Source organism: Mauremys reevesii, linkage group 19 (genome assembly GCF_016161935.1).
Source record: "Mauremys reevesii isolate NIE-2019 linkage group 19, ASM1616193v1, whole genome shotgun sequence".
NCBI classification, from domain to species: domain Eukaryota; kingdom Metazoa; phylum Chordata; order Testudines; family Geoemydidae; genus Mauremys; species Mauremys reevesii.
Window position 1 is genome coordinate 23,009,209 of NC_052641.1, and position 13,483 is coordinate 23,022,691.

Sequence of the window (13,483 nt, forward strand, 5' to 3'; positions counted from 1 at the left end):
GGGTTTCCGGTTCTAGGAGAAAGGCACTGGCTGGAGGAATCAGATGGATTCCCTCTGGGAGGGTTTTACATTAATGTTCAAGGCCCCAGTACTGCTAAGCCATGTGCATACTTTAACTTCAACTGGACTACTCATGATGTGCAAAATTAAGTACATGTATAAGTCTCTGCAGGATCAAGGCCCATGTATTTTACATTCATGGCTTTCAAATACCAAAACGCACAATTTGCTATCCTGTTTTATGATCAGTTTACTTAATCCTTGGTGTGTTAAAGAAAGTAATGCTGTTTGAGTAATTTAACTGGAAAGCTATTGTGTGTACACCTTTTTATTTGAAGCTATTTGAAAAACTGTCTAGTTTTTATGTTGGTTTCCTAGTTTCATGATGCTTCACACCACTGCAATTTGTGAATTGCTTAATGGAGCGATTTACTTGCTTTACATTCCAGGAAACTATTTTTGTTTTATTATTAGCTATTTTGATAATGCTAGACATTTCTGCAGTTCTTATTTTGGGAGGTGAGGGTGGGTAGAGACACTCAGTATTTTTGTTTGTATGTTAATATTGTGTATATTTTATATTATTTTGAATTTTATAATTTGTTATAAGACTGGCACTTTATTTTGTGTTTAAGTTTTTTGGGGACTGTTGTACTCTTGTAATGTTTCCACAGGTCACACAGTTCTATTGTATATAGTGTTTATCATACATTCCATACTTCATGAACAATTTATGGGCTGAAGTATCTAGCAGTTAAAACAGCTACACTGACTACAGATAAAACAGGTATGCAATGCATACTTAGCTTCCCAATGTGTCACTAGTTTAATTTGAATTGAAAAGGAACAAAGAGGAAATGGAATATTGAGACTACACAATGAATAGGAAAAAACTCCACAAGCTCTTACAGATCCATCAACTTGTAAACAGCTAAACTAAAATGCTTAAATAGCCCAAAACAAAAGTAGTCCCTCAGCTGTCCTTTGATATTCTTTCCTGCTCCAATGCTCATGAAATGTTTGAGGCAAGGGGAGACCAACAGCATTCCTTGAAACCACTGGTATGAAACAACTGAAATATCCCAACAGATCATCCTGTCTCTGAGACAGCTTGTCCTCTAGGTCAGGCAGACATGCTGTTCATACAATAGCTTTCCTTGATAGGACTGGGTCATCTCCAGTGCCAGCTGGTGACCTAGCTAGGCCAAACAACTGCTACCTGTCGACTGACATTACAGGGTGAAGTGATGAGAGTAAGCTGTTTGTAGCCAGCAGTTAGTTTTAAAAGGAGGGGGGAAAAGGGAAATGAAAGAGGCAGACAGAAAAGCAGAGCTGTAGCTGTACATCAGCAGCTCTAAACGTGAATTCTAAAAGACTAAGCAGCACACAAAGCAACATGTGTTGTGGAGTATTTTTCTCTGGCTTTTTCAGATTTAGCAATTGTTGCCCAGAACACAAGGTTGATTCGCAAACATCAACTGGAAGAAAACAAAGATAAATCTTTCCCTTAAAGCCCCACCAACCCATCCAAATGTAAGTTCTTCCACTAGTTTTTCACTAAAACTGTCACAGAATATAACAACCTCAATGCAAGTGTGAGGAGGAATAACTATTGTGTGGGTGGGTGGGGGACGACACACACACACACACTGAAATCACATGCACCAAAGTGTTAGTGCTCAGAGTGTTGCTCTGTCAGGTAGGGGACTCTGAGTTTGCTTCTCAGTCTTGTTCCTAATGCAGGCCAGCAGGGAGTGCTGCAGAGGCTGGGAGTGCTGCAGAGGTAGGATCATGAACCCCAATGAGAGGAGTGTTGTGTTGCTCAGCAGTGACCCCTCTAGCTGATTAGGAGCAATGCGCACAAGTGTCCATACAGAATCCCACCCAGTCCTCTGCAGATCAAAGGATGGGGACTCTTTTCAGGGTTAACACTAGGGAAATGGAGAGTCTCTTCAGGGCTTTAACAGGAAAGGGGGCGTGCACAGCTCCCTGTCCCTGAGGGAAAACAATATCATCTGCTACAAGACTCAAAAAGAAGAAAGTGCTGTTTTGATGTTTTTCTCTTACAATGTTACATAATGAAAATGTGTCTCCTTAGTTTGCTGCTAGTTTCCCTCACTTACCACACTGAGATTAACAGGTGTTCCTGGGTCAGGGATGGGAAGTTTATGAAGTGTTTCTAGGAGTTCATTCCTCTGACTGTCCTGAAATAAAAAGGTACCTGCTTAATAAAGGAACATTAAGCAATAAATTGTCATCTCATGCCAGGCACTGAGATGTAAGTATATGGGTGCTCTGAGGCTAGATCACTTGCAAACGTAAGGAACAGATGCCAAAAGGATTTATACTGCAGACTCAAAGGAAATGACACCATTTTCTATGCAAATATCCTGGCATTATAAAATGCTGATTTTAAAAACAAAATACATCTTCCCACATGTAGGTTTCTATGTTTTTAAATCTTTCAAGAAATCTATCAGGGCACCATCCTATGCATGACTATGATCTCATCCCAGGGAGGGCCAGCTTCCATAGCAACTATTTCATAACAGAAACTGCTTTCAGCTGAAGACATCATTATAAAAAGGCAAGCGCGCCTTCGTCTTCTAATTTGTACAAGTGTGATAAAATGCAAAATACGACTATTATTGGAGAAATGGTAAGGGAATCAAGGCAGTAACATATAACAACCAGTCAGATTATATCTGTACTGCAATAGCCTATCATATCTGAAACATACATGATACATACGTCTAAAGTTTTCTACAGTATGCATAATCTCCATGCACCACCAACTTTCATTTATAGTCCTAGAACTGACCCTTAATATTTTCAGTTCATATTTTGAATGAAATATCAAAAAGCATGCTTGAATTCCACACCACCACCTCAATTTTAAGTGTAAAAATCTATGTCTTCAACATTGGTAAGACAGACAGGATGAGCAACAGGAAAAAGGCCTTTTGCCTCAGCAGACCTGGTTTCAAATCTGTATCGGGTCACCACGTAAGTAGGTTTAGAGAAGATATTGGTCCAACACTCAAAGCAGCACAGTTAGTTTGTCTTCCAGGAGGCCCAATACCAGAACTGCAGGGATGCTATGGCCCTGATTAAGGTACATTAACAGAATGCTGGAGGAACTTTCATGGTACTTGCATAACTAAACTATACCTGGCTCTCGCCAATGACTCTTTCTTGGATACCAAACTTAACCTAAAATGTGTTTGCATTTCTCAAAGCCCTTTTTAGGAGAGTAGCTAAGTAGATCATAAAGCCGATTCTATAGGACTGTATGGTACAGATTGACAATTCAAATGGGTATTCTCTTATGAGAGTATTGCCTATATGGTTAGTTTTCACCCTATCTAGTACGTGTAATGTTTGGAAAATGAGAGAGTTCCGAAAAGTACCTGTCCTTTTGCTGTATAATCTGCCAAGATGTTGAGCAGCTTATAAAAGACTTCAAACCATGGGAGATAACTAAAAAACAAAAAGGAAAAAGCACAACTAAGTTACTTGAAATCATCATCATGTAATTCTAGATTGGCAAGTTTTGCTATACACAGTTGATGCATCGTTAACAAAAGCCACACCATCTGAGCTGACACACTGACTGATAAATGGCTGGCAGGAAGGTGTGCTAGTTCTCACTCCTGTAGTGGGTGTGGCCAGGAGGGCAGGCCACGGCACTGCAGCATGTATTGGCCACTGATCCCCTTCCTTTGATTGCAGAGCTTCCAATAATCACTCCCGGAGCTTCTGGCCACAGCATGGCACCACCATAAAAGGCAGCAATGGGTGAAAGTAGGTCTAAGAATCCAAGAAGTCAGTGTTGGAAATTCATAAGAACAAAGGCCACCATTTCCAAACTCATTTCACTGTACATGCAACAAAGGGATGCTCATACAGAAGTCATAACTGTCTATGCAGCCATTGCTAACATTCTGGAATTGTTTACAAGTGCACATATTGTTGGACACTTTTTTAATTATACAAAGTTTTCCCATAGTGCATACTTAATTAGTGACCTTCAGTGCAGCTGTTGGGGCCCTAAAAAGGGTAGAAAAGGGTGGCTGTTCTGTAATTGGATCCTGACCTTGTTTTTTTATTACCATAAAATTATTTGCATATTCTTTAAAAAATATTTCTTTTTAAAATGAATCTCCAGAATGACGGGTATACTCTCTTACCCAGCATCTATAAAATTCCATTTATTCAAGCTGTAGTTATACCAAGTATACTTCTTACCCTGAATGCAAATTTGTCTCATTTATACTATATCAGTTCTTTACAATAATCAGTAACAAAGAGTCAACTTTGAAAGGCGTGAACATGCTGAAAATTATGTATCTGCTTTTTCACACTGTATGTCTATTTAGTACTGCTATGCCTTCTAGGGACCTTTCCACTGCACATAAACAAGGACTGACAGCTAAGACACTAGTCTGTGCTGTAGGAAGCTTTGCTTAGATTTTATACCATACTTGCATGGCAAGGGTCTTTGATTGTATTTATTTTTTAAATCTCTGCAAGGAATTTCCCCTAAACTATAGTGAACAGGCAAGCTAGGAGTACGAAGCATAAAGTGATTTCTCTGTTAATCACAGATGCCTTGTGAAGCAAATAAAGTATATTTTTGATATAGTTGGACAAGATTTAAAGCCTTTACACAATATGACTACATCCTGCCAACTGTAAAGAAATCAGAGCCCCTATGGTTACTAACTGTACAGCTTGTAGTAATAAATGAAGTGAGAAGCAATATACGTGACAGATAAAGTGAACAGCACTCCATCATTAACATTTGTTTGAAGCCAGCAAATGCTACTGTAAAATTTAAGTAGCTTATCAAAATATACTGATAAGCAACTTAGCTTTTCACGTTATATGACAGCACTATCGCTTATGTTAATATGTTTCAAGTGAGTCTGGGAACCACATATTGACTATTGCACAGAGAGAGAATTACCACTTTAAATAACGTTTAGTTTGGCATCACAATGTAAACATTCAAGAGGGATTAGACAGATAAGTTTCTCTCTTCCCATTTAGTTAAATAAACCTCAGCAGAGTTAAAAGCCATTATAATAGTAACAAGAAATCCTTTCAGAGGAAGACTCCTGCTCAGAGATTAACAAGAACTTGGTAAACAAACCCATACAAGCATCACAAAATATTTTTTGAAAGAAGGGTTTAAGATTTTTTTTGTTTTGTTTTTTTAAAGCTAACAATATGAAAAAGAAAACCTACTTCAAGGAAGACATACTGAATTAGACTTAATCAGGCAGGGATCCTTAGCTGAAAATGCCATTTACAAAAATCAAAATTATAATATTTTAGAAGTTTTATTTTTGTTTTAAACTAGATTTCTGTCAATAGCATATAAGTAGTAAATGGGAGAGATTTCAATTTCTAATTTTGACTGGGTTGCAACTTCACTCAATGCTTGATAAATAGAACCTAACCAATCTCCTCAGTATGAGACATTTAATGGTTTAATAATTGTTTGCTACAAGGTAGTCCTTTTGAATACCAGCAGATTTCTAGTTTGACTCCTTTTGGTACAGAGTTTGAGGCTGGCTGTGACAGCATAGTTTCCATGCACCTTTTTGCACTGACTGATGCTTATCTAGTGATGGCAGTGTTGAGGTTTTGAAACCAAAGTCGGGTTGTATGCCTCTTCAAAGAGCCACTGTTTTCCCCTGTTGGGAGGCCAGAGTTCACAGCTGAACCTTATCTTGCTACAGAGCCAACACAGTTTCCTGTATTGCTTCATTAAGCCAAACATGCAAACTCTATAGGTTTTATTCAGTTGCCTGCAAGGATATTGGATCCAAATTCCATTTTAACTCTGTCAGTCAGCAGCTAGTAAATAGTTTCTGTATACAAAAAAGTGCAGATAAATATTTATATTCACACATTGCTAAACTGTCTGAACTGACGGTCATTCTGCACACAGTTCCGGGTGAGGGGAGGCATGCTACCATTTCTATTACACTTGCTTACTCCCTATTTATCCTTACTGCTCATTCATCTCTCTTCTTGGACATGGTTATTATCCTGGCCTATCACTTTCTACTCCTATTTTGTCCTGTCTCTCTCAAGTAATATTCACACCTCAGTGTAATTGATCTAGTTCAGTATTTTATGGTTTTAAACAACGTTACAGTTTGAAAATTAGCATCTCCAATTTGGGTGATGATGAAACGCATTCATGTTTCATACTACAAAGCTGGCAACATTACAAGAATGTCAGGCACCCATGGCTACTAGGGAGATATATAAGAATCTTGCAGGGAGGGGGTGGGGAGTGAGTGAAAGAATGATACAAAAATATCCAGAAATCAGAAACGGTGCTGTTTCAAACAGGAGATTTTTTTAGCAAACAGAATTACAGCCAACATAGAATGACTTTGCCAAACCAACACATCTATAAAAGGTCTAGATGTTTAGACTACGGTTTTCTATAAGGCACAGTATTAAGCATACAAGAGAATGCCTTTGGGGACCTGTACTCCGTTTGCTAAGCTGTCACGGCCTGACTCCTTGCTTTCTAACCAAGCTTTATGTAGCCCGTGGAGAATCCCCATGAGACTCTGCATTGCCCCTTTCATCTGGGTATAAATGCAGCAGGTTTCTAGCCTACAGCAGTTGTCTTGAGACACAGTCTTGCTTCAGTGTACCAGGCAGACCTGCAGGGAAGGAAAGGAAATTTCTACAGGCTTTTTCCACTCCCTGTATTTTGCTTTTAGAAAGGCAAAATTTGCCTGACTGGTGTTCAGATAACTGGGATGGGCGGGGGTGGGGGGTGCTATTCCTTAAAAGGGTAAGGGTTTGGGTAGGAATCAGAGATGATTCTACCTGACAGTAATAAAGTTAAGTAGTAAGAGCAATGGTATAAGAAAAGAAACAACATATGCACACAGCCAAGAGCATCTTCCTTAAACACAACCATACTATGGATCTGCAGATATATTATATATGAGTAGGGCAGGGAGAGAAGATCTCAATGTGTGACAGCAGCACATTGCTCTCACATGCTTGACTACCTATTAGTCTCGTATATTAACTGCAATTAAAATCATTACATAATTCAACATTAGCTTTAGCAGTTAACTTCCCAACAACGGTCTCCCACTAATACAAAAATTTACATTTCCAGCTTCTCAGTTTGGGAAACAAGGTTATTTTTCTCAATAACTGTATAATAACTGGTTTCAGAGTAGCAGCCGTGTTAGTCTGTATCCGCAAAAAAAACAGGAGTACTTGTGGCACCTTAAAGACTAACAAATTTATTTAAGCATGAGCTTTCGTGAGCTACAGCTCCGAAAGCTCATCCGAAGAAGTGAGCTGTAGCTCACGAAAGCTCATGCTTAAATAAATTTGTTAGTCTTTAAGGTGCCACAAGTACTCCTGTTTTTTTTTGTGTATAATAACTGTGACTTGGAGAAGATTAGATTTCTTCTTTAATCTCAAATTATTTGTGTGGCTGAGGGAGATTTCTCACCAAGAAAGGACTGATCGCCTTCTCTGTTATCACTGATACAATGTAAGAGGCAGTACTGGTAACATAATGCCCTTGGAGTAATGGCACCTCCACAGAAAATCTAATGTAATTCCCTTATATTTTCTGTGTTACCCTCAGAGGATGAGTGTGTCTTTCAGCAATTTATTGGAAATGCTACCTACAAAGTCCCTTTTACAGACCCGAGAATTCTCTGCCATTCATAACATTTAACTACATATTTAAATTGCTGTGGCTGCCTAGTGCAGTGTGTTGGTAATGTTTAATTTTATCAACACAGTAATTGCCAATCTTTTACTACATAATATTTGAAAAAATTGCAAAAATTGTCTCTTAGGTTCTCCTAGATCTCTCTCTCTCAGGTGCTTGGCTGGCTGGTTCTTACTGTCACGCTCAGGGTTTAACTATGATCACTATAGGTGGTGTCAGGAAGGAATTTTTCTCCAGATCAGATTGGAAGTGATCTTTGGGGGTTTTCACCTCACTCTGCAGCATGTGGGCGCGGGTCACTTGCCAGCTTTATCTGGGTATATCACACTTAATCATTTCCCTTGTAGGGACCTTGGGCACTGGTGCATCTCGGTCCCTCCTATTCTCTGCCTGTGGTACATAATACAGTAGTCTAATCTCCCATGGGCTGTAAAGCTTTTATCTAATTTTGGTTGTTGGGCTTAGGATGCGGGTGCTGGGTGGTGTTGGTGGCCTATGATACACAAAAGGTCATACTAGATCAGGGGTCGACAACCTTTCAGAAGTAGTGTGCCGAGTCTTCATTTATTCATTCTAATTTAAGGGTTTGTGTGCCAGTAATACATTTTAATGCTTTTAGAAGGTCTCTTTCTATAAGTCTTTAATATATAACTGAACTATTGTTGTATGTAAAGTAAATAAAGTTTTTTAAATATTTAAGAAGAATATTTAAGAGCCCCCCCGGACCGGTGGCCAAGATCTGGGCAGTGTGCCATAGGTTGCCTACCCCTGTACTAGATGATCTGGTGGTCCCTTCTGGCCTTAAATTCTATAAACTGAGCACTTCACAGCTTTAATATGTTTATCCTCATGGTAATCCTGTGAGGTAGGGAAGTGCTATTATCCTACATTACCGATGGCGAACTGGGGCACAGAGAGGTGAAGAGACATGCACAAGGTCACGAAGGAAGTCTACCTGAGCACACAACTGAACCCAAGCCTCCAGATTCCCATGTTAGTGCCCTAATTACTGGATCATCCTCCTTCTTCCTGAATAGTTTAAAGGAAGACATAGCAGCACCTTTGGGATTTTCCTTCAATTGACAGATGTATTTATTTAGAGAGATTTTCACATATAAGCCCATTTCTAAAGTTTTTACATTGCTCTCCATAAAATACATTAGTCATTACCCAAATTTGCAAACCTTTCAGATGCACTGTAAAGCTCAACTGTTTTCCTTTTGGGAGAATGAGGAGGGGAGTAGAACTAAGGATATGGGCTGATAGTTGTTTACATACAAGTTTAGTATTATTGTGAGCAGCAAATCTAGTGAGTGTCAGAAGCAGTTCATTCCAATTATAATTTTTATATTGTGTATTTTAAAACACCCAGAGCAATGGATGGGTGCCTTGGAAAAAAATCAGAAGAAATTAAATGGTATGCATGTCTATACACACACAAAAACAAAGTGACGTGTTCTCTATGGATGTACACAGACAGAGTGATGTTATGGATTGTAAAGCCAGGTCAGAGAAACAATCTGATTATGCACCTTTGAATGCCTCTCCTGTACTCTGCCCAGTAAGCCATCTCCATCAGCACAACCTCTGCCCGTTTCCATTAGGGATTTTTCTCTCAGTACTGCCACCCTAACATTTAATATTCCATAACATTTTTACTTCTTCCTCCCAAATGGGGAATTTCGCTTCTCCTTCTGTCCCCAAAAACACACTGGTGTGAGGTTCATGTGTGAGGTTCAACAGTGAGAAGTTTAAGGTCCAACATCTCATGACCCTTCAAGGCTAAAAAAGGAAACATTATCTCAATTGGGATAGAAGATGTCCAGGTTTCCAATGGGGCATATGAAACCTTCATCTAGTTCTGGAAGCTCCCTGTATCATTTTTATGCACAAAAATGCTATTTGTGTTATATTCTGGATGCAGCAGAAAAGGAGATAGACAGTCACAGAGGGAGCTGACAGAAACACAGCTGTCTGCTGTGATTGCTTTTTAGTTCTAGCTGCAAAAACTGAAACTAACATGAAAGTGAACCTTTGCACTGGGGAGGGGAGAGTGCCCAAACATTTAAAGGGACAGGACATTACAGTCCTCTGCCCTACTTTAAAAATCTTTCCAAACACACATACATTATCATGTACGTGGCTAACAATAACACTATATAACCTATAAATTGCGGGTGGACAACCACAGACTCTTGAATTGCAATAGATTATTCAGCCCTGGAATAGCAATTTATAAGTTCAAGAGCACACCTGGTTCTCTCTCTCTCTTGGGATAATGTGGTAATGATGGAGAGGCAGCATTCCAAACGGGAACTGTAAGTGGGAAGGAACCAATTGGCTCTGGTACGGAATCAACTGAATCTGGTAGCAAAGTTTCTCCCAACAAGCCACTGAAATTAACAGTTGTAATGGAAGGAGGTTCAACTGGAGGAACAAAAAGTCCTCCTGGTCATCCCCATCCATACTCCAGTGCTTGTCAAGGCTGCAACTGGTGCATCTGTTGTTTCCATAAAATACTGTTGGAGAGTTTTATCCTGAACTAAACAAGTCCCATGCATTTCACTCCACAACCATAGTTGCAAATCCACACTGAGGGCTTGTCTACACTTAAAACGCTGCAATGGTGCAACTCCACTGCTGCTACTGTACTGCTTCAGTGAAAACACTACCTAAACTGATGGGAAGGCTTCTCCTGTCAGCATAGATAATCCATCTCCCCAAGAGGTGGTAGCTAATTGACCTAGCACTGTCTATAGCTGGGGTTAGGTCAGTTTATCTACATCGTTCAAGGGTGTGAATTTTTCACACCCCAGACCAACATAGTTATACCGACCAAATTCCCCAGTATAGACCAGGCCTAAGTCTCCTACTTGAAAAGAACGATGACAAGTCTCACATTGATCAATCTGCATAGCTTTGGATTTGGTGACATGTGAGGCAATATCAGGACCTAGCAGGTCCCAACAGGTAAGCAAAGATCTCTTCAAGAAAAGAGTTGCAGGTGACTTCTGGGTAGTAGTGTGTGGTATGTTCCTGTAGGTAAGCAAGATATTGTCCAATTTCTGCTGATGACTCCAAATAGACTTATTAGCTCTTAAGGCATGTTTTAAGTGTTTGTACAAAGCATTTCACTAATCTAGTTATATAGCAGGATGGTATGAAGCAGAGCAGATGTGCTGAATTCCATTTGAAGTTAAGAACCTCTGACATTTTTCACAATGAAATTGAGGTCCATTGTCGCTCACTAACTGTAACAGTAAACCAAATTGGCTAAATAAGGTACGATGATGTCCAATTGTCTTGGCAGCTATAGTAAAAGTTATTCTGAAAACTTCTGGCCATTTCAAATGGGTGTTGACTATGACCAAAACCATATAACCTTCTAAACGTCCAGCAAAGTCCACATGAATACATGTCCAAGGAGACTCAGGCTACAACAAACAGGCAGGGATTGTGCTTAACCAGGATCATGCTGAATGTGCTGACACGTAGTACAGAACTTCGCCTTCCTCTCAAAATCTTTGTCGATCCCTGGCCACAAGACCTAACTCTGGTCTATGGCTTCATCCCTACAATACCGAAATGACCTGCGTGAAGGGCTTCCAAAACCTGAATTTGCCGGGATTTCGTAATGATCACTGACATTCCCCATAAGATGCAACCATGATTCAGATAATTCATGTTGATGTGATATGAATTGTGTAAACTGGGGATTCTTATGATCCAACACTGTAACTTATAGCACCATTCCCTTCACAAGAGAAAGCACATCATCCACAGCCATTTCTTTGTTGATGTCTGTGCGAGTGATGGCTAACCTATCAATCAAAATGAGATAGAACACGTCATCTGCTGTTCCTTTGGGCTGACAAGAGCTTGAGCATGGGAGGCAAAACAGTCCATCAGAATTGTTGCACTGAGTCCCTTTGCAAAATTGAAGTAGCAATGCCCATCATTGAGTACGAGGAGCAAGTAATGATGGAATTCCATCTTTTGGCCCAAAAACTGAAATGTAAGCAAGGTAGAATGTCCAGAAATACAGATAGGTATGAAACTTCCAAATTCTGAAAATAACGCTGAGAGCTTTGCGCTATTTGCCTCCTAGACGTCTCTCCCACAGGGAAATTATCTCTTTCCCTTTTTTTTTTTTTTTTAAAAGGAATCTATACTATACGCACTGGATCACGCTCTGCTGGCTGTGTGCTTACACTGCAAAATGCAGAATTCTGCCTTTGGCTGCACTTGGGCTCCCTCTCCTAGCTAAAGATCCTCAGTGCAGGCTAAGTGTTTGCCTGCCCGCCTGCTTGCATGTGGTCAACGGAGATGCCTGCTTGCTTCCACTTCATTGCTCTGTTTGAACCATTTGGCAGTAATCGCAGAACTCTTATCCTTTGTTCCATCTTTCTTTGCCTACTTTTCCCTCTCTAGCTGGCTGGTTCCCACTGTCCCAGGAGCAAATCTGTGCTTCTAGATGAGCTTTGTCCCCTTTCGCATAGCATTGACTTACTTTTTTTCTTCTTCTTGCAATGCAAGCACTGGACACAAATGGAATATAAATCCTGTGTCACCAATGTTATATTTCTGGACCCAGCACAGGAGATAAACACAGTCACAGAGGGAGCAGACAGAAACACAACTATCCTGCCCACTTTATTATTTTAGCTGCAAAACTGAGAGCCACATGAAAGTGAGGCTTTGCATTGGGGAACGGGGAGTGCTCAAGCATTTAAAGGGACAGGACATCACAATTTTTTTTAATATAATTTGAATTGCTGTAGCACCTTGGTGTTTTTAGGCTTCTTTAAATGCATTACTGTTAATTTTTTCCCCTCTTCATAGGTTTTTGTTGTTGGATTCATGGCACTATGGGAGCTTAGCTGTACAAGTGGAAGAATATAAAAAGTAACCCCAATAAATGTTATATGCTCTACATACACTGTAAGGACTATTTGAGATTCAAAATACTCTGCAAGGACCATCCCTGCTGTGGAAGGAGACAGATCATGGGGTGGTGCAGTTTACATCACATATGCAGGAGAGGGAGATGTAACTGTAATCATTTAAGAATGCCCAGAGACTGGTTGTTGCTATGAATTTGTAAAACATCCTCTTTGTAAAATGTGTGGCACACCCAGAATAAATGATGGCACATTATAGAACAGAGGTTTAAATGACATTTCATTGGGAAGACCTGCAAAACTCCCAGGTGGTTTGCTTGTGAGTACTGTGACCATTCAAGCTCACAGGATTAGAATTTTACACCATCCTATTTTACGTTCTATATTAGAAATAGATAAGCATATGCACACATGGTTTAAAGATAGGCCAAACAGCACTTCCTGTAGCCACTGGGAGGAAATGGTGGGTCAAAAAACCTCCAGGATCAAACCTTTCACTTGAGTCTCATGGTATGGCCTTCTTGCTTTTTTAATTTTTAAGAACTGATATAAAAATTTCCAGTCCAATCCTAACAACTGGAATTAAAAGGTATCATTAGAATAATATCAAGCCAATTCTCAATGAATAGTTGTACATTTTTTGTATAAAACACTGGGTAATTAGCTGCTCTTTGATACAATTTTCTTTTAAACTTAGAGGCTACTTAGTTTTGAAGGTGTGACAAAGCTGTGGTCACTTCACAGTCAAATGTTTCCTGGAAGTTCATTTCAGCTCTCACTTCGCTCTCTGTCACTATACCATTGAAACCTTTTCTTTCACGCTAAGTGTCCAACTGCCTTAAACTCC

General features: G+C 39.7%; 1 protein-coding gene across 8 annotated transcripts in view; it reads right to left on the reverse strand.

Moving 5' to 3' along the window:
- Positions 1 to 13,483, reverse strand: part of DENND1A (DENN domain containing 1A) — a 367,825-nt gene that overhangs the window by 204,795 nt on the left and 149,547 nt on the right. For all 8 annotated transcript variants that reach the window (XR_005589908.1, XM_039506504.1, XM_039506501.1 and 5 more), the window contains exons 7-8: positions 3,411 to 3,480; positions 2,124 to 2,204 (exon numbers count right to left, since the gene is read on the reverse strand). Coding sequence is in view for 7 of the 8 variants with exons in the window: in XM_039506504.1 (XP_039362438.1) it covers positions 2,124 to 2,204; positions 3,411 to 3,480 (151 nt within the window). In the remaining variant the exon portion in view is untranslated. The remainder of the gene's footprint in view (positions 1 to 2,123; positions 2,205 to 3,410; positions 3,481 to 13,483) is intronic.